Source organism: Musca vetustissima, unplaced genomic scaffold (assembly GCF_032173495.1).
Source record: "Musca vetustissima isolate MV318-11 ecotype Yass unplaced genomic scaffold, APGP_CSIRO_Mvet_v1 utg24557, whole genome shotgun sequence".
In the NCBI taxonomy this organism is placed as follows: domain Eukaryota; kingdom Metazoa; phylum Arthropoda; class Insecta; order Diptera; family Muscidae; genus Musca; species Musca vetustissima.
Window position 1 is genome coordinate 145,346 of NW_026878623.1, and position 22,919 is coordinate 168,264.

The 22,919-nt window shown below is 36.6% G+C and overlaps 1 protein-coding gene across 1 annotated transcript in view; it reads left to right on the forward strand.

The window, feature by feature from the left end:
• LOC133323415 (protein Shroom-like) overlaps positions 1 to 22,442 on the forward strand; it is a gene marked incomplete at its 3' end in the record, with an annotated part of 95,885 nt that extends 73,443 nt beyond the window's left edge. Inside the window, 4 exon segments of the mRNA XM_061532343.1 lie at positions 11,095 to 11,282; positions 19,629 to 19,933; positions 20,009 to 22,334; positions 22,336 to 22,442. Of these exon segments, the coding sequence (XP_061388327.1) occupies positions 11,095 to 11,282; positions 19,629 to 19,933; positions 20,009 to 22,334; positions 22,336 to 22,442 (2,926 nt within the window).
• Between the last annotated feature and the right edge of the window lie 477 nt (positions 22,443 to 22,919).

The following is a 22,919-nucleotide window of genomic DNA, read 5'->3' on the forward strand; positions in this document are numbered from 1 at the left end:
AATTGTTCGATTGAATAAAAAAGATGTTCAAAATTTCCAAAAAAGCAAACTGATTTTTTTTTGGCGGCAATTGTCAGCGAAAGTCAATGGTATGGTTCAATAGAGGGACGGATGGTTGTGTACCATCCAACCTATACTTAGCTCAACATTGTAGTGAAGTGGTTGTTGTCGTCGTCAGCATCAGCATCATCTTTGTTAAGTTCAAAGGCACTACACAATGTTGAGGGGTGGTCTAATGAATAGTTTCGAGATCAATGAGCTGCTTGACAACCCGGCTAGCTGCTTGACTGGCTGGTTGGACTGTCTCACAGACAGTTGATAATCAAACTTGGGAGTTAAAACGTCATTGTCTTTAGCTGGTTGCTCTTGTGGATGATACTACGCCTCCATCTATTTTGGATTTCTTAATTTGTTTCCCATTTCCTTTTTTCCTACTGTTACGATTCATCGTAACTGGAATTTTTGCGTAATAACATGTATTCATTTTTAACTAATTTTTCAATTCGTTTTCATTGCTCCAATACCGTTGAAATTATTATGGAAACTATTTTTTTTATTCAATTGAATAACAAAATCAATTTTTGAGAAGCTCTCAAGCTTGAGAAATCACTTAATCGGTTTTGTTTTGTGTTTTTTTTTTTGTCTATAAATTGTTGTTGTTGTGGTTTTTGTTTGTTTTGTGAATACATCATAAAATTTGCCAAGTAAATCTATATAATCAAACATTTGTAATGATTATATTGTGTGTGTTTTTTAAATGAAACCATTTATTTCAGGCAAAACATAGCCGGGCAGAGATGTCTATAGGAGATAAAGGTGATCGACACAGAGACTTACTACCAAGTAGCATTTGTTTTCATTTTTTTTTCTATTATGTAATCAAACTCCTGATCTGCTTAATATGCAAAAGTTTGCAAATAATTGTTCAATGCACAGTGGGACAAAATTGTGAAAAGAAGGAAAAAAAGCTGGACGGGACCGACTATGTGATACCCTTTACAACATTGGGTATATACAAGAAATGTTCCAAAAGCGCCTTTTGTCTCATACAATAATGAAATCTGAACCGATTTCAGGAAACTTAACACACATCATTCTAGACCTAATTCATTACGCTGTGCCAAATTTCGTGCAAATCGAAAGATATACAGGGACTTCGGTGCACCATTCACATTAAATCGGATGAAAATATATATGCGGGCTATATCTAAATCTGAACCGATTTTCAATAAACTTAACACACATCATTCTATGCCTAATTTATTACGCTGTGCCAAATTTCGTGCAAATCGAAATATATATAGGGACTTTGGTGCACCATTTAAATTAAATCGGACGAAACTATATATGGGAGCTATATCTAATTCTGAATCGATTTTCAGGAAACTTAGCACACATCATTCTGGACCTAATTCGTTATGCTGTGCCAAATTGCGTGCAAATCGAAAGGTATACAGGGACTTTGGTGCACTATTTACATTAAATCGGACGAAAATATATATATGGGAGCTATAACTAAATCTGAACCGATTTTCAGGAAACTTAACACACATCATTGTATACCTAATTCATTACGCTGTGCCAAATTTCGTGCAAATCAAAAGATATATAGCGACTTTGGTGGACCATTTACATTAAATCAGACGAAAATATATATGAGAGCTATATCTAAATCTGAACCGATTTTCAGTAAACTTAACACACATCATTCTAGATCTAATTCATTACGCTGTGCCAAATTTCGGGCAAACCGAAAGATATATAGGGATTTTGGTGCACCATTTAAATTAAATCGGGTAAAAAGATATATGGGAGCTATATATAAATCTGAACCGATTTTCAGTAAACTTAACACACATCATTCTATACCTAATTCATTACGCTGTGCCAAATTTCGTGCAAATCAAAAGATTATATATCTTTGGTGGACCATTTAAATTAAATCGGACGAGAATATATATGGGACCTATATCTAAATCTGAACCGATTTTCAGGAAACTTAACACACATCATTCTATACCTAAGTCATTACACTGTGCCAAATTTCGTGCAAATCGAAAGATATATAGGGACTTTGGTGGACCATTTAAATTAAATCGGACGAGAATATATATGGGACCTATATCTAAATCTGAACCGATTTTCACGAAACTTAACACACATCATTCTATACCTAATTCATTACGCTGTGCCAAATTTCGTGCAAATCAAAAGATATACATGGACGTTGGTGCACCATTTACATTAAATCGGACGAAACTATATATGGGAGCTATATAAAAATCTGAACCGATTTTCAGGAAACTTAGCACACATCATTCTATACTTAAGACATTACGCTGTGCCAAATTTCGTGCAAACCGAAACATATATAGGGACCTTGGTGGACCATTTAAATTAAATCGGACGAAAATATATATGGGAGCTATATACAAATCTGAACAGATTTTCGTGAAACTTAGCACACATCATTCTAGGCTTAATTCATTATGCTGTGCCAAATTTCGTGCAAATCGAAAGATATATAGCGATTTTGGTGCACCATTTACATTAAATCGGACGAAAATATATATGGGAGCTATATCTAAATCTGAACCGATTTTTCCCAATTTCAATAGGGTTCGTCCTTTGGACCATTAAGTGACCTATGCCAAATTTCATACAAATCGGATTGTAAATGCGACCTGTACTTTGTTCACAAAAATATATGGACGGACGGACATGCGTAAATCGACTTTGAAAGTGATTCTATGCATATTCTCAAAAGGAATCATGTGTCTATCTTGTTTCCTTTTGCCTGTTACAAACATATACACAAAGACATAATACCCTGTACCAACTTGTGGTGAAGGGTATAAAAACCTTATAATCATGGGAAGCCACTATTTTTTCATGGGAAGCCACTATTTTTTCCAAAAAAAATTGAACATTCTATTAATATCAACTATTTTCCTACTTCGCTCTACTTTACCACTATTTGTGCCCATTTTTCTCTCTCCCTGTTTTTTTTTCTCTCCCTGTTTTTTTTTTTTTTTTTTTTTTTTTTTTGGCAGTATATGTATTCCTTCCAGTTTTTGTTTGTAACAACCGCCGACTTCCCTCTCACTGGATTGTGATTAGTTTTGTATTCCATTGTTGTTTTTTTAGACACTCTTCTGGTGTTATAAAATTCGCATATGTATTTTCCAAATTATTTCGATATAAATGTCAAATGCAATACATCAAATAGGTGTAGAAAATTTAGATGATATCGATCAAAGTAATATATTGAAGCTATTTTTAAATCTGAAGTCATTTTAAACTCAGTCTGTTACGCTGGTCATTTGGTGTACCATTTAGATTAAATCTGTCGAAAATATATATGTAAGCTATACCTAAAACAGAACCGATTTCAACAAAACTAAGCATACGTCATTCTAGGCTCAATTTGGTACTATGTTTAGTACCGAGTGAAGCCTCCATATAAAGGTTCCACCTCATCTCTGTACTAAATGGTAAATGGTGCACCAAAGTCTCTTCTGGTGTTATACAATTCTCATATGTATTTTCCAAATTATTTCGATATAAATGCCAAATACCAATACAACAATTAGGTGGACAAAATTTAGATGAAATCGATCAAAGTAATATATGGAAGCTATATTTAAATCTGAAGTCATTCGAAGCCCAGTCTGTTACGCTGGTCAATTTGGTGTACCATTTAGATTAAATCTGTCGAAAATGTATCTGGGAGCCATACCTAAAACAGAACCGATTTCAACAAAACTAAACAGACGTCATTCTAGGCTCAATTTGGTACTATGTATAGTACCAAGTGTAGCCTCCATATAAAGGTTCCCCCTCATATCTGTACTAAAAATGATTTCACTACCCATAATGGTATAGCCCAATAAAACGCTAGCCTTTCTTTTAGGACGTCTTTTTCGATGCATTCAAGGTCCTATCATAACATACGGTTTATCTTAGGAGCCCCCCAATAATTTTATGATCCATCTGCGTTCTATTCTGAAGCGGTATGAGACGAGAGAGAGGTCCTTCTCCGTTCTATTCTGAAGCGGTATGAGATGAGAGAGATCTTTCTCCGTTCTGTTATGAAGCGGTAGTTCACCCAGAGTACCCGACTGTTAGACGATAGATATCCCTTCCAATTTTAAGCGAATTTTTCATTTCTGTGTCAGAACAAAAATTCAGACTTTTTTAACTAATTTGTTGCTGCAATATCACTTCATATCTTCAAATTCTTATAAGAGATATCAACTTCCTGCAAAAACAGCAAAACCTGAAAGCAAAAAATTCCAGTAGTTCAAAAAATTTTCAAAATTTAGCAAATTTTCCCTTTGGCAACGTCTCCTTCTTGGAAACTTTGGCGCTAGTGGTAGTGGTGGTTGGCTGACATTGTTAAATCTTTGTGACACAATCGAAATAATATTTCATTGGAATATCTTTGTCGCTAAATCTCTCAAAGAAGACGAACACAAAAATTTCACCTCAAACAAACAGCAACAACAACAACACCGCTGGCACATGCACCAAATAGACATCTGCATGAATGCACAAAAACACCACCCATGAGTCACTCACACAAAGTAATGGCTTCTATTCTATAAATTTGTTTGAAATGAAGTGCAATGAGTGAGGGTAAAACAAACATGAATTGCTTCAGGTATGAGAGTTTCGAATTTGTTGTACATTCGTTTGATTCATACAATCCACGTTTCAGACTCGACGAACTGGTATTCATTGTGTATGTTTACTTCGGTATGAATGCATGTTGTAACACACAAAGTTTGAACAAATGCGGCAAGTTCGTACACGAACATGTTTTACACAATGAGTGTGTCGAATTATACAGTAGTATTCGAATTACCCGAATTAAATGAAGATATATTATGGTTTTTATACAATCCACAAAGTTATGAAGGGTATGTTATGTTTTTGTTTTCGTTTGTAACGCATCGAATTAGTAATTTCCGCCCATATAAAGTATATATATTCTTAATAATATGAATATCTAGTAATGTATCCACTATATAGCGCTACTTCTCTTTTTTCAATATTTAGATGTTTTTAAACGCACTTTTAAACATATAAAAATTCGTTTTAATTTGGGTTCGAATTGGTTACCCCATAGTACTACAAATTGTCAGTTTATAACCTATAATATGTTAAGACTCATTATTAGTTAGTCCGTATGTACTTCTGTTGTACTATTACTACCTTCGGGGGGTGTCGAGATACAAAACTAAACCGTTACGATCCAAAATGGCCTTTTTCAGTCCACATTTAAGTATATCCTCCCGAGAAGTAATCAATATTGGCCCCCTTATATGCAAAGCCAATTTTTTATAACAGGCAAAAGGAAACTAGATAGACACATGGTTCCTTTTTAGTATTTATTGAAATTGGGAAAAATCGGTCTAGAATGATGTGTATTAAGTTTTGTGAAAATCGGTTCAGATTCATATATAGCTCCCATATATCTTTTCGTCCGATGTTATGTAAATGGTGTGCCAAACTCCCTATATATCTTTCGATTTGCACGAAATTTGGCATAGCGTACTGAATTAGGTCTAGAATGATGTGTGTTAAGTTTCCTGAAAATCGGTTCAGATTTAGATATAGCCCCCATATATATGTTCGTCCGATTTTAAGTAAATGATGCACCAAGATCTCAAAATGTGGCCGATATGCACAAAACATACTGAAATTAGTATAACTTAACTTGTGACAAGTTTCGATGAAATCGGTTTAGATTTCGATATAGCTTTTATATATATATATATATATATAAATCTCTTTTGTTATTGTTGTTTTGTATTAATGAGTAAAGGCGCTAAGTCCAATTTATCACATGTCACTGACTTAACATCACATAAAAGCTTTAAGTCAACACGCAGGGGGGCGGCCCGGGGGTCCGTAAACCGACCGCCCCCCCCCCCCCCCCCCCCCCCCCCCCCCCGAAATCAATTTTTTCACAGTAAATTTATGTTTGCAACAGCGAATTTTTTCATTTTGTACTACTGGGCCCCCGACATGAAATTAATGTTAAAATATCAATATTGGTCTACTTTTTAGGGTACGGCCCAATATTCCAAATTTTGGAAGGTTTGGGTACGTTGTTATTTTGGGTTCTCATTGGGTGTCCAATCCTTTTTTTTACAAAAAATTATCGTTATCTGTCCGCGATATGGTATATACCCCACAAAACTGTACACCAAATTTTTGACAATTTGAGGATTACGGTATGTACAAGGTCCTAGCCCAAATTTCCAATAGCCTGTATTGTTTATACTTCTCTTAGTAGTTATTTACCATGGCATAAAACCCATATAAAAATACCGATCAATTTAAAATTTGACTGTTCACTTCACGGCGGTGAGCATAAAAAGGTCGGCCCTGTCGAACTTAAGGACGTTTTACTTATTTGTATTCATATTTTTTAATAAAAAATCTCTACTCTACTTAATACTATTAGCATGTAAAAAATCAACAAAAGTACACATTTATTACAGGAATTAAGAAATGTAATGAGAGACAATTTGTAAGAAAATGACCTAAGTCCACGAAAACATGAAAAACAAATGAAAAGTCTGAAAGTCCCAAAAAAATTGCGTATGTATTTCCACAAATACTTATTTGTACTCCTCATATAACTTTGTACTTTAATTTGCAATATTTGGGAAAATTTTCTGCATAGGTCTATTTTTGTATATCCCTTAAGGAAGATTCCGACGTTTTTTCTTACGTCATTTCATTCAACTTTTACTTATTTTTCTAGAGTTTTTAATTACTTGCATTTAAAAAAAAATAAAATACATTATTTCTCACTATTGCTCACTGATAAAGTTTTAAAGAGTGTAAAAGGTAAACATTTGCATAAATGTACCTGTACAAATGAATGCCCACCATTAATGTTAAGTCGTTGAATGAAAACAGAGAATACAAAATACAATGCATGACGTTCACTCATTGGACTCATTGATGTTGTATAACTTGTTCTTGTAATCCATCATACTGCATGTTGTGCTTTCGAGTTTGATCGTTTGATCGGACAAAGCACAACGAAGAACAACACAACTTCGGTGGTTGAATTCATTTGCACTCATTCAATGTTGTTGTGTACTCTGAATACAACTTAACACCCATGAATGTGGATGGGCATTCATTGTACGAGTACATTCTTGCAGATGTCTAGCACCAAACATACTTTCCACAATAATTTCTACTGAACATATATTTTGTTGTTGTTGCTGTTGTTTTGCTTTTGAACTTGCAACAAACCATCAGCCAGCAACCACATGTGGAACATTGTTGTTCTCACATGTGTGAATTTAACACAAACACACACATACAGTGTACTGGAGTACAAGTTGCATGTACAACTCGCTATGAACTTTTCTTGTTGTTGTTGTTGTTTTTTTTTTGTAATATTTATTTGTTATCAATTTTATCTTTACAATGGGATCGTTAAAGAAAAATTTACGCATATCTCAATACAAAGAATCTGCAATAATTTATTTCTAACGGCGCTCTTTATAGCCAACGACAGAGTAGACGCAACCAACCGCCGACCGCCGACCTGTATCAAACGCATTGCTGATGATGCTACACGAAGCATCATCAGTGCTGTTACAGGTTGCAAGTCACATATTGCTGCTGTTGTTGCTCCGCATGTTGCACACAAAGCCGCATTAAAATAACAAAATGCATAACAGTAAATCGTGTGTGAGTGTGTTGTTGTTGTTGCTGTATCATGGCAAAATATAAAAAGAAAAACAAAATTGAAGATGGAAAAAAATTAGAACACGCAGTTTTACTGTTCAATTTAGCGTTCGCAATGAAAGCAAGCCAGCCAGCCAACCAACATTGAAGATGAAGATGCTTCACAAATCTCTATGTGCTGAGAGCACAATATTTTTTAATGTTTATGTTCTAGATTTTAGACCTTGATCTTTAAGAGGTTATTTGTTTGGCGAATGTTGCGAGGAAAAGGGTCAATTATAAGTAAAAATATGTGTGTCATTATAAAGGTCATGTTGTAGACAAAAAAATAACAGCAACGGAGTAAAGCAATGCTTTAAAAAAATTAAAAAAAATATATATATATATATATTTCTGGCGTAGACGAACTCAGTACGGCTTGATGTACGAGCACGTTTTGTTTTGTTTACTGGGACATCAAAAATCACTTTGCCGAAAAAAATGTAGCAGATCGATCTTTCTAGTTCCTTTTTTAAAAAGGAACTAGTTCCTTAATGTAGTTCCTTTGCTCCATATAGTTCCCTTACTCCATACAGTTCCTTTGCTCCAAATATTTCCTTTCCTCCATATAGTTCCGACTCCTACATAGTTCCTTTGAATCTCTCTCTTTCATTGTTCTCCTTGTTTTTTTTTCGTTTTTTCCATATAAATCCTTTGCTCCATATTTTTCCTTCGATCCATATAGTACCTTTGCTCCAAATAGTTGCTTTAATCCATACAGTTCCTTCGCTCCAAATAGTTCCTTTGCTTCATATAGTTCCGACTCCTACATAGTTCCTTTGCATCTCTGTCTTTCATCGTTCTTTTTTTTTTTGCTTTTTTTCTTTGTTTTTTCCATATATAGTTCCTTCGATCCATGAGTTCCTTTGCTCCATATAGTTCCTTTACTCCATACAGTTCCTTTGCTCTTTATAGTTCCTTTGCTCCATATTGTTCCGACTCTTACATAGTTCCTTTGAATCTCTCTCTTTCATCATTCTTTTTGTTTTTTTCGCTCACATAGTAGTGAAAAAAGGAAAAGAAAAAAGAACGAGATCAAAAAGGAACGAGATCAGAAAAAGGAACTATTTTAATTAAAGAGCTGGAACTAGTTCCGATCGTTCCTTTCTCGGAATAGTTCCAATGAACTAGTTCGTTCCGGAACTACCCAACTCTACTCACCCAACAGATCCCGCACAATTTAATAATCGTTAAAAAATGCTTGCGCCGATTGGTGCAAAGAAATTATGAACAAGTAAAAACGATGTTAAGTTCGACCCTGCCGAAATTTGTATACCCTACACCATGAGGATGACAATCACAATATCATATATTAATCGGGCTCCTAGGGGGGTAGTCACCTCTATATGATGACTACACCAAAACATGGATCGATATATACCATTTACAATACCAAACATTCTAGGAATACTAGCAATGTTTGTGCAAAATTTGAGAGCTCTATCTTAAATATAGCGATCTCTATCGTGATTTCAACTGACAGGCAAACAGACGAATATGCATAAACCGACATAGAATTTTTTTCTGATCAAGAATAAGAAAACCGGTAAATATTTCGAAATGTTGCAAACGGAATGATACATTTAATATACACTCCACCTTATGGTGGAGGGTATAAAAATACGATCGCGGTTTTTCAAAAGTTGTTTATAAGGTCGTCACGGATGGCGTATGACAGATCTATGATCATGCGTCCGAAACAGAACAGCAATCGGCATTGTGAGTCTTCGAAAATGAGTCTAATCCAACGAAAGTTGGAATTCTAAGCAAATGCTCGCAACGTAGTTAGTTCGTTCCGGGACAAATTAGTTCAAAATAACTATTCTCCAAAATGAACTATCGGTACTAGGTCCGATTCATTCGTTCATGTAGTTTTTTTTTAATCGCTCCTTTTGCTCTCGGCAATAGGTCCGGTTCATTCGTTAATGTAGTTTTTTTTCCAGTCAATGAACGAAACATTGACCGAATCAGCTGATGGGTACCAATGAACAATTCAACTAAAAGGTAGAATGGGTAGAATTAACGACCGCTTCACCAACAAAACTTAAATCATTCAAAAGCCATGTTTTGAAGGTGTTTCACACGAAAGAGGAAATTTGCTTTGACAAGAGGCCTTAGTTCATGAAGATGTGTATAAATTATGAAGTTTTTATACCCTTCACCACGCTGTGGTACAGGGCATTATGTCTTTGTGCATATGTTTGTAACAAACAAACTAAACGAGAATATGCATCGAATCACTTTCTGAGTCGATTTATGTATGTCCGTCCGTCCATGTATTTTAATGAACAAAGTACAGGTCGCATTTATGATCCGATTTGGATGAAATTTGGCATAGGCCATTTATTTGGCCCATGGACGAACCTTATTGAAATTGGGAAATATCGGTTCAGATTTAGATATAGCTCCCATGTATATTTTCGTCCGATTTGGTGCACCAAAGTCCCTATATATATCTCGATTTGCACGAAATTTGTTACAGCGTAGTAAATTAGGTCTAGAATGATGTGTGTTAAGTTTCGTGAAAATCGGTTCAGATTTAGATATAGCTCCCATATATATTTTCGTCCGATTAAAGGTAAATGGTGCGCCAAATACCCTATATATTCTTCGATTTGCACGAAATTTGGCATAGCGTACTAAATTCAGTCAAGAATGATGTGTGTTAAGTTTCATGAAAATCGGTTCAGATTTAGATATAGCTCCCATATACATTTTTCAGATTTAGATATGGCTCACATATATATTTTCTTCCGATTTAAGACAAATGGTGCACCAAAGTTCCTACTTATCTTTCGATTTGTACGAAATTTTGCACAGCGTACTGAATGAAGCCTAGAATGACGTGTGTTAAGTTTCGTGAAAATCGGTTCAGATTTAGATATAGTTCCCATATATATTTTCTTCCGATTTAAGATAAATGGTGCAACAAACTACTAATGTTTGTCCGATTAACACGAAATTTTGCACAACGTATTAAATTGAGACTTGAATGACGTTATTACGTTTTGTTCAAATAGGTGCAGATTCAGCCATAGCTTCCACATGTTTTTCGAACGGACAGATTAAATTAAATTTTAACATAGATTGCAGAATGACATGAGTAGGTTCCTTCGAAGGAACATTGACATACAATTGTAAGGATACATATGTACAATATACCCAAAGTGGTGAAGGGTATCATATAGTCAGTCTAGTCCGGTTTTTTAATATTTCCATTTGACTGACATATTTTATTAATTCAATTTAGTTTACATTTTCATAGGAACTCAAATACTTTTTTTTTCAAATATTTATATATTTTATTTATTTATTTTTTCTATTTTCTTGCAGGATGACATTGGCGATCCATGTGGTTTAACCAAGGCCGGTCTAGAGGAATACACAATGCGTTCCAATTCTTTTTATGATAATCCCGTATTATATCATCATCAAAAGCAATCATCCTATGCCCAATCGGAAGGCTATCACAGTTATGTATCCAGTTCGGATTCAACATCGGCAACACCAATGTTAGATAGGTGAGTAGTAAATGAAATTTTATGGAAATTAAATTAAAGCTACATTTTAAATAGTCTAGTCGGATGATCATTTGTCATTTCTTTCTTTAAAATTATTTTTCTTGATCTACCACAGATGTGGATTTTTTAAAAAATATTTTTTCTCGATCTACCATAGGCGTGGATTTTTTAAAAATAGGCGTAGATTTTTTAAAAAATATTTTTCATCAATAAACATAGGCGCAGATTTTTTAAAAAATATTTTTCATCAACTACCATAGGCGCAGATTTTTTAAAAAAATATTTTTCATCAACTACCATAGGCGCAGATTTTTTAAAAAGTATTTGTCATAGGCTTTTTTGTCATGGATTTTTTAAAAATTTTGCAACAAGCCTTTAAAAAAATTGAATGTTATTTATTTTTCTTATATCTCATACTCTCTAAAAAATACATCCTCTTTGACATTGTTCATGCTCTTCTCCCAGTTACAACACCCACAAATCATTTTCTATTTTTCCTGTTGTTGTTGTTGTTGTAAATGTGCTGGAATCCACATTCCAAAGATGTCATCATTTCGAATTGGTTAGCTGTCGGTCTCTCTACCTATCTGTGTTGGTATTCAAGTTTATTTTTTGAAGTTGTCACATTTATCGTTTTACTTTATAGGGTTCGGGATGATGATGTTTCCAACATATCTGCTTCTTCTTCTTCTTTTAAGAATCTATTTTTTTCCTATTTCACATGTAATCAATGTTATCAAATACCATCATTTTACCCAACGACATCAATTGATGATGATGATCATCATCATGATGATGATGACGTTGTTGTAGTTGTCTTTTATTTTGAAAGAAAAATAAAACAAATCTATTACAAGCTGCTAAACGAGTTGTTGGCTATTTTTTTTTTTTTTTTTTGTTCCATCTCTTCGAGAGGATCAATTTCGTATGGTTTGGCTAGGAAACAAGTTTGCTTCGCTTTGAGTTTTGATCATTCGCACCAAACACATTCCTTGGAAGTAGCAAAAAACAACCAACAAAATGTGGCAATGTCGGTGACATTCATAACTGATTTCATGTTTTGCCATATACGTGGTGGCATGCCACCAATAGCAACAACAACAACATCTTCAATACCATAGATCGAGCCAAACTGCAATGATCATACCAAACTAAATTCCGTCCATCTAAACTATCTATTGGATTGATTGCTGAATCATGATGATGATGATGATCAAGACGATGATGATGTTGGCGATGGTGGTTCGTCGATCTCTCTAAAAGCATCACTTTTTTGGAAATTTAGCTCTCCCTCTCTCTCTCTTAAATTGGACAAAGTGTTGCCATTATTTATTTACTTACAAATTTGTAGTTTTAAATCGAAACAAAAACATTAAAAAGTCCTGAAAGGACTCATCCTCAGGATGCAAGAAAATATGTTCATCGATACCTATATAAAAAATCGGATCAATTTTTTAAGATCAAAATTTGTCGCAATTGGTTTTGGAGTGTCTTCAGACATGTCTGATCGAACTCTAAAGGAATTCGGAACTATGTAGCCAAACCACATATTTTTATACCCTTCAGCAACAGGGACGTACGCAGGGGGCCGGCCCGTGGGGTCCGGCGCCCCCCCCCCCCCAAAATGAATTGTTTTCACAGTTAATTTTTGTTTGCAACAGCGAATTTTTTCATTTTGCATAACCGATTTGGATGAAATTTGGCATAGGTCACTTATTTGGCCCAAGGACGAACCCTATTGAAATTGAGAAAAATCGGTCCAGGCTTACATATAGCTCCCATATATATTTTCGTCCGATTTAAGGTAAATCGTGTACCAATGTCACTATATATCTTTCGACTTGCACCAAATTTGGCACAGCGTAATGAATTATGTCTAGAATGATGTGTATTAAGCTTCCTGAAAATCGGTTCAGATTTAGATATAGCTCCCATATATATTTTCGTCCGATTTAAGGTAAATTGTGCACCAAAGTACATATATATCTTTCGATTTGCACGAAATTTGGCATAGCGTACTGAATCGAGCCCAGAACGATGTGTGTAAAATTTCTTGAAAATCGGTTCAAATTTAGATATAGCTCCCATATATATTTTCGTCCGATTTTATGTAAATGGGGCACCAAAGTCTCTATATATCCTTCGATTTGCACGAAATTTGACATAGCGTAAGGAATTGCGTCTATAATAATGTATGCAAAGTTTCGAGAAAATCGGTTCAGATTTAGATATAGCCCCCATATATATTTTCATCCGATTTTAGGTAATTGGTGCACCAAAATCTCCGAAAATCATTCGATTTGCACGATATTTGTCATAGCGTACTGAATTAAGGCTACAATGACGTTTGCTAAGTTTCGTGAAAATTTGTTCAGATTTAGATATAGCTCCCATATATTTTTTCGTCCGATTTTATGTAATTGGTGCACCAAAGTCCCTATACCGAATTAAGACTAGAATGATGTTGCTAAGCTTCGTGAAAAGATCCATAGCTAGGCCGATTTACACAACGTACTGATGTTATATAAATTAGTCTCTGCCAAATTTCCCTGAAATCGGTTCAGATATATTCTACATATGTCAGGATACATATGTAGAATATACCCAAAGTGGTGAAGGGTATCGTATAGTCGGCCCAGTCCGACTTTACTACTTTCCTTACAGGTTTTTTTTATAAACCAAAATTTGTAAATGTCTCTATTCCAGACCACATGGACCAAAACAATAAAAGATCAATTTTCAAAAAATAACCAAAAATTCCGACCAATTACCATATTCGTAGATTATTTAAAAATCATTTTTTATCAACTACCATATTCGTAGATTTTTTTAAATTATTTTTCATAAACTACTCTATTTCAGACCACCTGGAATTATGACCAAAACAATAAAATATCAATTTTCAAAAAATACCCCAAAAAAATCGACCAAATCTCCAACACCCAATCCCCAATCTTTTCATTACAAAAGAGAATCAAATTGGCAATCTAGATGACAATAAAAATGTTCATCGTCATCATTGCTCTATTATTTAGTTTAACTATTTTTATTTTTGTTTTTTTTTTTTTAACCCCCCATACCCCTTCGACTCCGAATCCGGTCCAATAACAGTAGCAGTCATAAATAGTACATGTTTTACATTTTAATTTATACCATTTATGGACACAAACTACCAGGACAAGTGTGACAATGATTTTTTTCATGATGATGATGATGCTGCCACCGATTGCACTAATCATAGCTACATGACAGCCCAACCCATTCCAGACTCATTCCAAGCTACATTGAGCCGGGCATTTTTTCTTCATTCCATGCACTGAACAAATATTAGGCCGGCTACTGTAAAGCGGACAGAGCGACATTTTTTGTGCCAAACAAACAACACTGGAAGTGTCATAATTTTTGTTGTAAACTATCCGGACTATCGAACTTCTATTTTGAGATACAAATTTCTGGATTTCTGGACATTTTTTTTGTACAAAAATAGACCACAAGGTAGAAAAAAAATAAAATAAAATGAAAAACTGGTTGGAATGTTGCAGGTAATTACCGAAAGGAAGTGGGATTCAGGACGCGATAAATATGACTTAGAAGATTGTTTGATGAGGAGCTGAGGAGGAGGGAGCGGGAGGTCGGTATCTACCATAGACGTGGATTTTTTACTATGCCCGATTTTTTTTAGATTATTTTTCTTGAACTACCATAGGCGTGAGTAGTTTTAAAACTTATTTTTCAAACCAGTGAGCGGAGCAGTATAGTCGGACGGGGCCGACCATACGATACCCTACACAACTACCACGGAACTCAAATTTTCTGCGGATGAATATTCCGAGCCTGGGTAATAATTCGTGATATTTGCACCCTCTTGCCCGATTAGTGGTAAACAGCAACTCTTCCTCAAACTGACATATTTTCCGAATATTACGAGTATTCAGTACAGCTATTGTCCAGATTCCCTTCACCGTGGGTTGTGTTGTGATGTTCGGCTTTCATTTGTGGTCTATAGATCGACTCAATAATAACAAAAAAAATTAAGTTTTCGGTCCACTTCATTAGGTGTAACTCCCACATCCGAGCACATACAACAATATAATTGGTATTAATTTAAAGGTCAACCACTCCTCTTGGATATAATATAAACTTCTCAGGTCTATGTCCTTCAGGGGTAAATATATACGCTATAGAATACAAATGTTGTCATTTTTCACACAAAAGTCAGGGTCCATTTGACCCACTAAATATTGACCGATCTTTATGAAAACAGGCATGCTTATTCTTTGGCCAGATCCCCTTCTCCAGGGAAAATTTCACGATGTTTGGGCCATAATTGCGGCCCCTGGAGCGACCAGAAAAACCGACAAAAATTTAGTATTTGGTCCATTTCATCCCCTAAATATTAATCGATCTTTCCCAATAGGGGTCTTCATTGGCCAGAACCCATCATACATGCAAAATTTCGTGAAGATTGGTCCATAACTGTGGCCTGTATCGTGTTTACAAATTATAATGGACAGACGGACGGACAGACGGACACACATGTCTCGATCGACTTAGCTAGTCGAGATATGACTAGCTGGGTCTAGGACCAATATTTCGCGGCGTTACAAACTTTTGGGGCTGCACAAAGCTATAATACCCTGACAACATAGTTGTGTAGGGTATAAATATGCCAAGGTGTGGGTTTTTTTAAAATTATTTTTCATCAACTACCATAGGCGTAGATTTTTTTAAATCATTTTCATCAACTACCGTAGGCATAGAATCACTTTCTGAGTCGATTTATGAATGTCCGTCCGTCCCTCAGTCTGTCAGTCTGTTGGTGTTAAATTGTAAACAAAGTACAGGACGCATTTATGAATCGATTTGGATGAAACTTGGTACAGCTCATTTGTTTAGCCCAAAGACAAACCCTAAAATTGGGAAAAATCAGTTCAGATTTAGATATAGCTCCCATATATATTCTCGTCCGATTTTAGGTAAATAGTACACCAAAGTGACTATATATCTTTCGATTTGCATGAAATTTGCCACAGCGAACGGAATGAAGTCTAGAGTGATGTGTGCTAAGTTTCATGAATATCGGTTCAGATGTAGATATAGCTCCCATATATATTTTCGACCGATTTTATGTAAATGGTGCACCAAAGTACCTAAATATTTTTCGATTTCCATGAAATTTTCCACAGCGTACGGAATTAAGTTTAGAGTCATGTGTGCTAAGTTTCGTGAAAATCGGGTCAGATTTAGATATAACTCCCATATATAGTTTCATCCGATTTTAAGTAAATGGTGCACCAAAGTCCCTATATACCTTTAGATTAGCACAAATTTGGCATAACGTACTGAATTTAGCCTAGAATGATATCTACCAAGTTTCGTGAAAATCGGTCCAGATTTAAATATAGCTCCCATATATATTTTCCACCGATTTTATGTGCATGGTGCACCAAAGTCCCTATATATCTTTGGATTAGCACGAAATTTGGCATAACGTACTGAATCGAGCCTTGAATTATATCTACCAAGTTTCGTGAAAATCGGTCCAGATTTGAATATAGCTCCTATATATAGTTTGTCCGATTTTATGTAAATGGTGCACCAAAGTCCATATATATATATAAGTCCATATATATTTGCACAAAATTTGGTATAGCGTACTGAATTAAGTGCAGAATGATGTGTGTTAAGTTTCGTGAAAATCGGTTCAGTCAAAGTCCTTTGATTTGTTCGAAATTTGGCATAGCGTACTGAATTAAGTCTAGAATGATGTGTGGTGAGTTTCGGGAAAATCGGTTCAAATTTAGATATAACTTCCATATATATTTTCGTCCGATTTTAAGTAAATTGTGCACCAAAGTCCTTCGATTTGCACGAAATTTGGCATAGCATACTGAATTGAGTCTAGAATGATGTGTGGTAAATTTCGAAAAAAATCGGTTCAGATTTCGATATAGCTCCAACATATACATATATATTTGTTCGATTTTTCATAACACCCAACTCGTAATGTTTGTCCGATTAACACGAAATTTTTCACAACGTATCAAACATGAATGACGTTATTGTGTTTTTGTTGAAATTGGTGCAGATGCAGCCATAGCTTCCATATGTATTTCATAGGGGTGTCTGATTGAGAATAATTATTTAACAGTGCGGCTTACGGAATAACATGTATCAATTTTGCTATAAATCGTTTGCCATAAATTTGTCCCATCCGCGTACAGATGACTCTAAATCTGCCCGAATGAAATTAAATTTTAACATAGGTTGCAGAAAGACATGAGTAGGTTCCTTCGATGGAACATTGACATGCAATTGTAAGGATACATATGTATAATATACCCAAAGTGGTATAGGGTATCACACAGTCGGCCCAGTCTGACTTTACTAAATTTTTTTAAAAATTATTTTTCAGTATCTACATTATGCGTGGATTTTTTAAAAATTATTTTCTTTGCTCTACCATGGGCGTGAATTTTTTTAAAAATTTTTTTTTGTGGTCTATAATAGGTGGGGATTTTTCTTAAATAATTTTAAATATTATTTTTTTGAGGTCTACCCTAGGCGTGGACTTTCTAAAATTATTTTTTGTGGCCTACAATAGGCGCGGATTTTTTAAAAATAATTTTAATTATTATTTTTTGAGGTCTACATTAGGTGTGTATTTTTTACAAATTATTTTTGTTAAAGTTTACATTAGGCGTGGGCTTTTTAATAATTATTTTCTGTGGTCTACCCTAGACGTTAACTTTTTAAAAATTATTTTTTGTGGTCTACATCTGGCGTGGATTTTCAAAAAATTATTTTTCAACATCTATCATAGGCGTGGAGTTTTTAAAAATTATTTTCCTTGCTCTACCATGGGCGTGGATTTTTTTAAAAATTATTTTCCTTGCTCTACCATGGGCGTGGATTTTTTTAAAAATTATTTTCCTTGCTCTACCATGGGCGTGGATTTTTTTAAAAATTATTTTCCTTGCTCTACCATGGGCGTGGATTTTTTTTAAAAATTATTTTCCTTGCTCTACCATGGGCGTGGATTTTTTTAAAAATTATTTTCCTTGCGTGGATTTTTTTAAAAATTATTTTCCTTGCTCTACCATGGGCGTGGATTTTTTTAAAAATTATTTTTTGTGGTCTACAATAGGCGCGGATTTTTTTTAAATAATTTTTTAAATTTTTTAAAAATTATTTTTTGTGGTCTACCCTTGGCGTGGATTTTTTAAAAATTATTTTTCAACATCTACCATACGATTGAAGATATTTAAAAATGACTTAGATCGTCTCACCTCCCTTCATAGCCTCTTAAGAAAAATTATATTCCCCCTACATTGGAACAAATTTTAAATGACTCTTTGATTCGATTTGAATTATTGTTTAGGTCAATCGTTATAATTAACAAATAATGAAGTTAGAAATACATTTAAGGTTTGTTTTTTGGTTTGTGTTCAGAATGCCATGAATTTGTGTTTACGTTCTTTTGTTATTGGGCTAAGTGCCCAATTTTATATGCTCACATTTTAATTTAAAACCAAATAGAAAAAACAGATCTCAAAATCTAATGAAAATGAAATCTAAATCGCAAATTGGTAGCCAGCTAGCGTTTCAAATGCTCCAGCGGGAGAGCGAGGGACAGGGGGAGGAGGAGGAGGTAGGGAGTCACAAATCAACAACCACAACAGCACTTGAATGTGAATAATGGCGAGTCATTTTAGATGGAGTTGACCTTCAACCATATAACTAGAGGTAGTTAGTGTTGGTAACTTCAGAATGTCTGACTGACTTGACTAACATTTGCTTTAGTTTTCAATTGTTTGGTTTTTTTTCGAGGGGGGTGGGAGTTGCGGGAGTTGTATTAGTGATCTATGATGAGATATACTAAGGGGGGTGCTAAGTTTTGTTGTTTCTGTTTCTGTTTTTTTTTCATGTGCTATTGTGGGTACTTGGAGTAGATACTACCCATGACTTGTTTAGCCATAGCCGTTGGCCATAAAACAATCAAATAATTCAATTTATACCCCAACCTCAGGTTGGCTAGCTAGCCAAGCCAAACCAAGCCATGCCACTCAAACTCTTCTCCTTTGCTGGTTGGCATGGTGAGAGGGAATGCAGTCCACCAAACCAAAAACACTTTTGATTTGAAGACTCCAAACTCATAATTAAGTTTTGAAAAAATCAAACAATAAAAGTTCCGCTTTCATTATTTTTTGTTTTTGTATTTTTTTTCAGTTTTATTTTCGTTGTTGTGAAAACCCAACAAATTAATTTAGTATTTTTTGTTGGTTTGTGTTTTCTTCTCCTCTTGTCTTAATACTAACCTTCTTCTTCTCCTCTTCTACTTTACAGATTACGTCAGGAAAGCGATTTACTATCACGTCAAGCCTCACATAATTGGTCACAAAACGATCTGTCATCTTTGGCTTCCACATCGGTGGCAGCATCACCAACCTCACTTATGTCGCGTGATCGTGATCTAAGTGAATTGAGCGTGTCCAGCATTACACAACAACAACAGCACCACCACCAACAACAACAACACAACAATAGTTCCGAAAGTACTTCCTCTACGGAGACGCTAAAATGGTTGGGTTCGATGAGTGATGTTAGTGAAGTTAGCCATGCCACGGGATTTTCGGCAATATCGGAATCAGGTGAGTAAAGATATAACCCCATAATACCCCCTCAACAAAAATAATTACAATTCTCTTTCTGTCTCTCCCCCATAGTTTCCACCTCCCAATTAATTGTGCACAGTTCCCGGGTCCTCACACCCAAACGCCATCAAAGTGAAAGTGTTCTACTGGGCAATGAGGAACAACCTGGGCGATCATCTTCCTCCTCCTCCGCCACGTCAGCCCATCAAAACCCTTCCACGGTTATAACGCATGCTCAAAATTCCTCTGCCTCGACACTGGTACCAAATCATCGTCACAGCCCCAGCTATCCGCCCGTTCACCAGACATCACACACCATGTATCGCCATCACAACCATAGCCACTTGGCCAGTACCAATGAGCTGGGCGGTAAATCCCAGCTGAGTGAGAAAACCTCATCACAGACAAATATCTCCGTTAGCATTACGAACAGTGAGGCTGTGGTCACCATATCACCTCATCCGCCACCGGTACCAGCACCCAAACCCACTACGAACGGCAGTTCGGCGTCACAAAGTGGTGAGCGATCCCCTCGCCAGGCCAATTCTCCACGTGGCTTGGCCAACTCAACAAGTTCCTTAAATGTGGCGGGTGTTCACAAATCTCCCGTCTCCGCTTCCATGGATTCATTGGCGGACATTAAATCACAGCCCTATCGCAATAATCATCGCCTGTTCCCCGTTAGTACCTATACGGAACCGGTGCACAGTAATACCTCGCATTTTGTCCATCATCCTAAGCCTCAGTATAGTACAGGGTTACAAAAGCCACAAAAATCCCTGGCCCCGCAGCAGCAACAACAACATTCGCCCTCAGGAAATGGTAGCCTCAGCAATCTTAGCCAAACACAAAAAATGGGTTCACCCACGGGGTATCCTCAACCCAGTTGGCAATCGGTGGCCACATTAATTAATGATTTTGAAAGATCTGCAGATCCCCAGCAGCAGCAACAGGGTTCTGGGGCAGGGCAAAAATACACGTATTTGGATCCCAACAAGACCCATAGGGTACCCAATCCCGCTCTCAAGGCTTTTCAAAAAAATGCCGTGCAATCCTATTTTGAGAGACAACAGCAACAACAACAACAGCAGCAACAACAAAATCAATTGCAACAACACCACCACCACAACTCTTCCATGGAAAGTTTACAGCACTCTCCGAAATCTCTGTCCTCCCGTTCCGGTGGTTCTCCCCAACATGCCATGGGTCACAACCAAAATGGTGACCAAGTGGCCACGGTTTTACTCAGGAATTCCTTGCCCAGCAATTATAATTCTCCACCGATACAAAGGCCTCTATCGGAGGATAAAAATGCCTTCAGTGCGAGAAATTTGCCCAATAAACCTCCCTCCCCCGCTCCGCCACCACCACCGCCACGATCACGTTCCATGATGCCCACAGTGCTAAGGCGTTCCTCCTCGGCCTCAGATTATTCGGAGTTACGCGATCAATTCATCTCCGCATCACAGGACAAGCTACAGTCTCAGTCCATTAAAAATATTTCCAGTTCGGAGAAATTCTCTTTCAACGACTGTGGAATGCCACCTCCGCCGCCGCCACCCCGGGGAAGGGCTTCCATGTCGGGTCGTCGAACCTCATCGGCCTCAGATTATGCTGGTATTAGGGATAAGGTCTTACTGCAACAGGCAGCTGCCTTGACCCACCAGCAACTCCATCCCCATCAACATCAAAATGCCATGATGGCCAATAGCTATCATGGCCACCCACATGGGCCACCGTATCATCATCACCACAATCCCCCCATGGCTTATCTGCCAGGTGCCAATGTACCGCCTCCCGTACCACCACCCGTACAAGATGGCTGGGTACCCGAAAGGCCACCCAAAAATCCCAATCTACGTGTTCCTTCCCCTGACTTGCCACCACCTCCCCCGGGATTGGATAGTGAAACCAGTCTCTCCGATGAACCTCTACCACCACCACCACCAGAAATTCTACAAAGACAACCGCTAAATGAATTAAATCCCGAACTTATGGCCAAGCCACCCTCACCCAATCGTCGCAATAGCTTCGCAGGGGCCTCCACACGGAAATCGGCTAACTTCTTTCAACGTACCACTTCCAATGAATCCGGAATCAATAAAGGACCACCTCCCTTGGTTCCACGTAAACCGGCCAGTATTGAATTGGTGCAAGTGACCAGACCCTCACCAACCACCCTCAATAAATTACAACCTGAGCTTATAAGGGCCACAACCATATCTTCGTCTACACGGAAAAGGCCTCATAATCTGGCTGCCGGTTCCCCCTCGTCATCGCCGTCTTCCTCTATAACAGCCATACAAGAGAATGTTGCCATAACCCAAACGCGGCATTCACCCATTGGTGCTACAATGAAATCCTCACCGCCACCACCACCTCTAATGCCACGAATGCCAACAAACGATAGCCATCACCACCAGCAACAACAACAACAGCAGCAGCCCCAAATGGCCACGACAGCAGCAGCAACAACAACAACAAATGTCGCTAATTCGAAATCAAGGTAAGTGCAAAATTAAATTTTATGTTTAATTAATTGCCAGTAATTTGAGGCATTTTTTTTTGTTCATTGTTGTGGTTCCAACTTTTATGGAACAGCTAATGGAGTTATTAGCCACCACCATTACAAGTTTTCGGTTTCATTTTTTCCTCCTTTCCTGCTCTATGAAATCTAATACGGCGAGAGATATTTCATCATTGTACACAAAGGTTTATATTTTGCAAAACTTTGCAAAGACCAAACGTCATTTTCCAGAGACTTGGAAGGTGGAGAGGGGGGTGGGCGATCAAGAGATTTACATATTTCCCAACCCCACATCAGCTCTGGGCTACATAAAAAGCTTGAACAAAAACAAAATAAAATTGTTTGCCTTTTTTCTTAGTTTTTGAACTGGGACTGTCGCTTTGGCAAGTTGTCAAGTTGTTGTCAATGTTGATGTATAGTGACTGGTCGGCTGGTCCACTCCCACTTAATTGATCT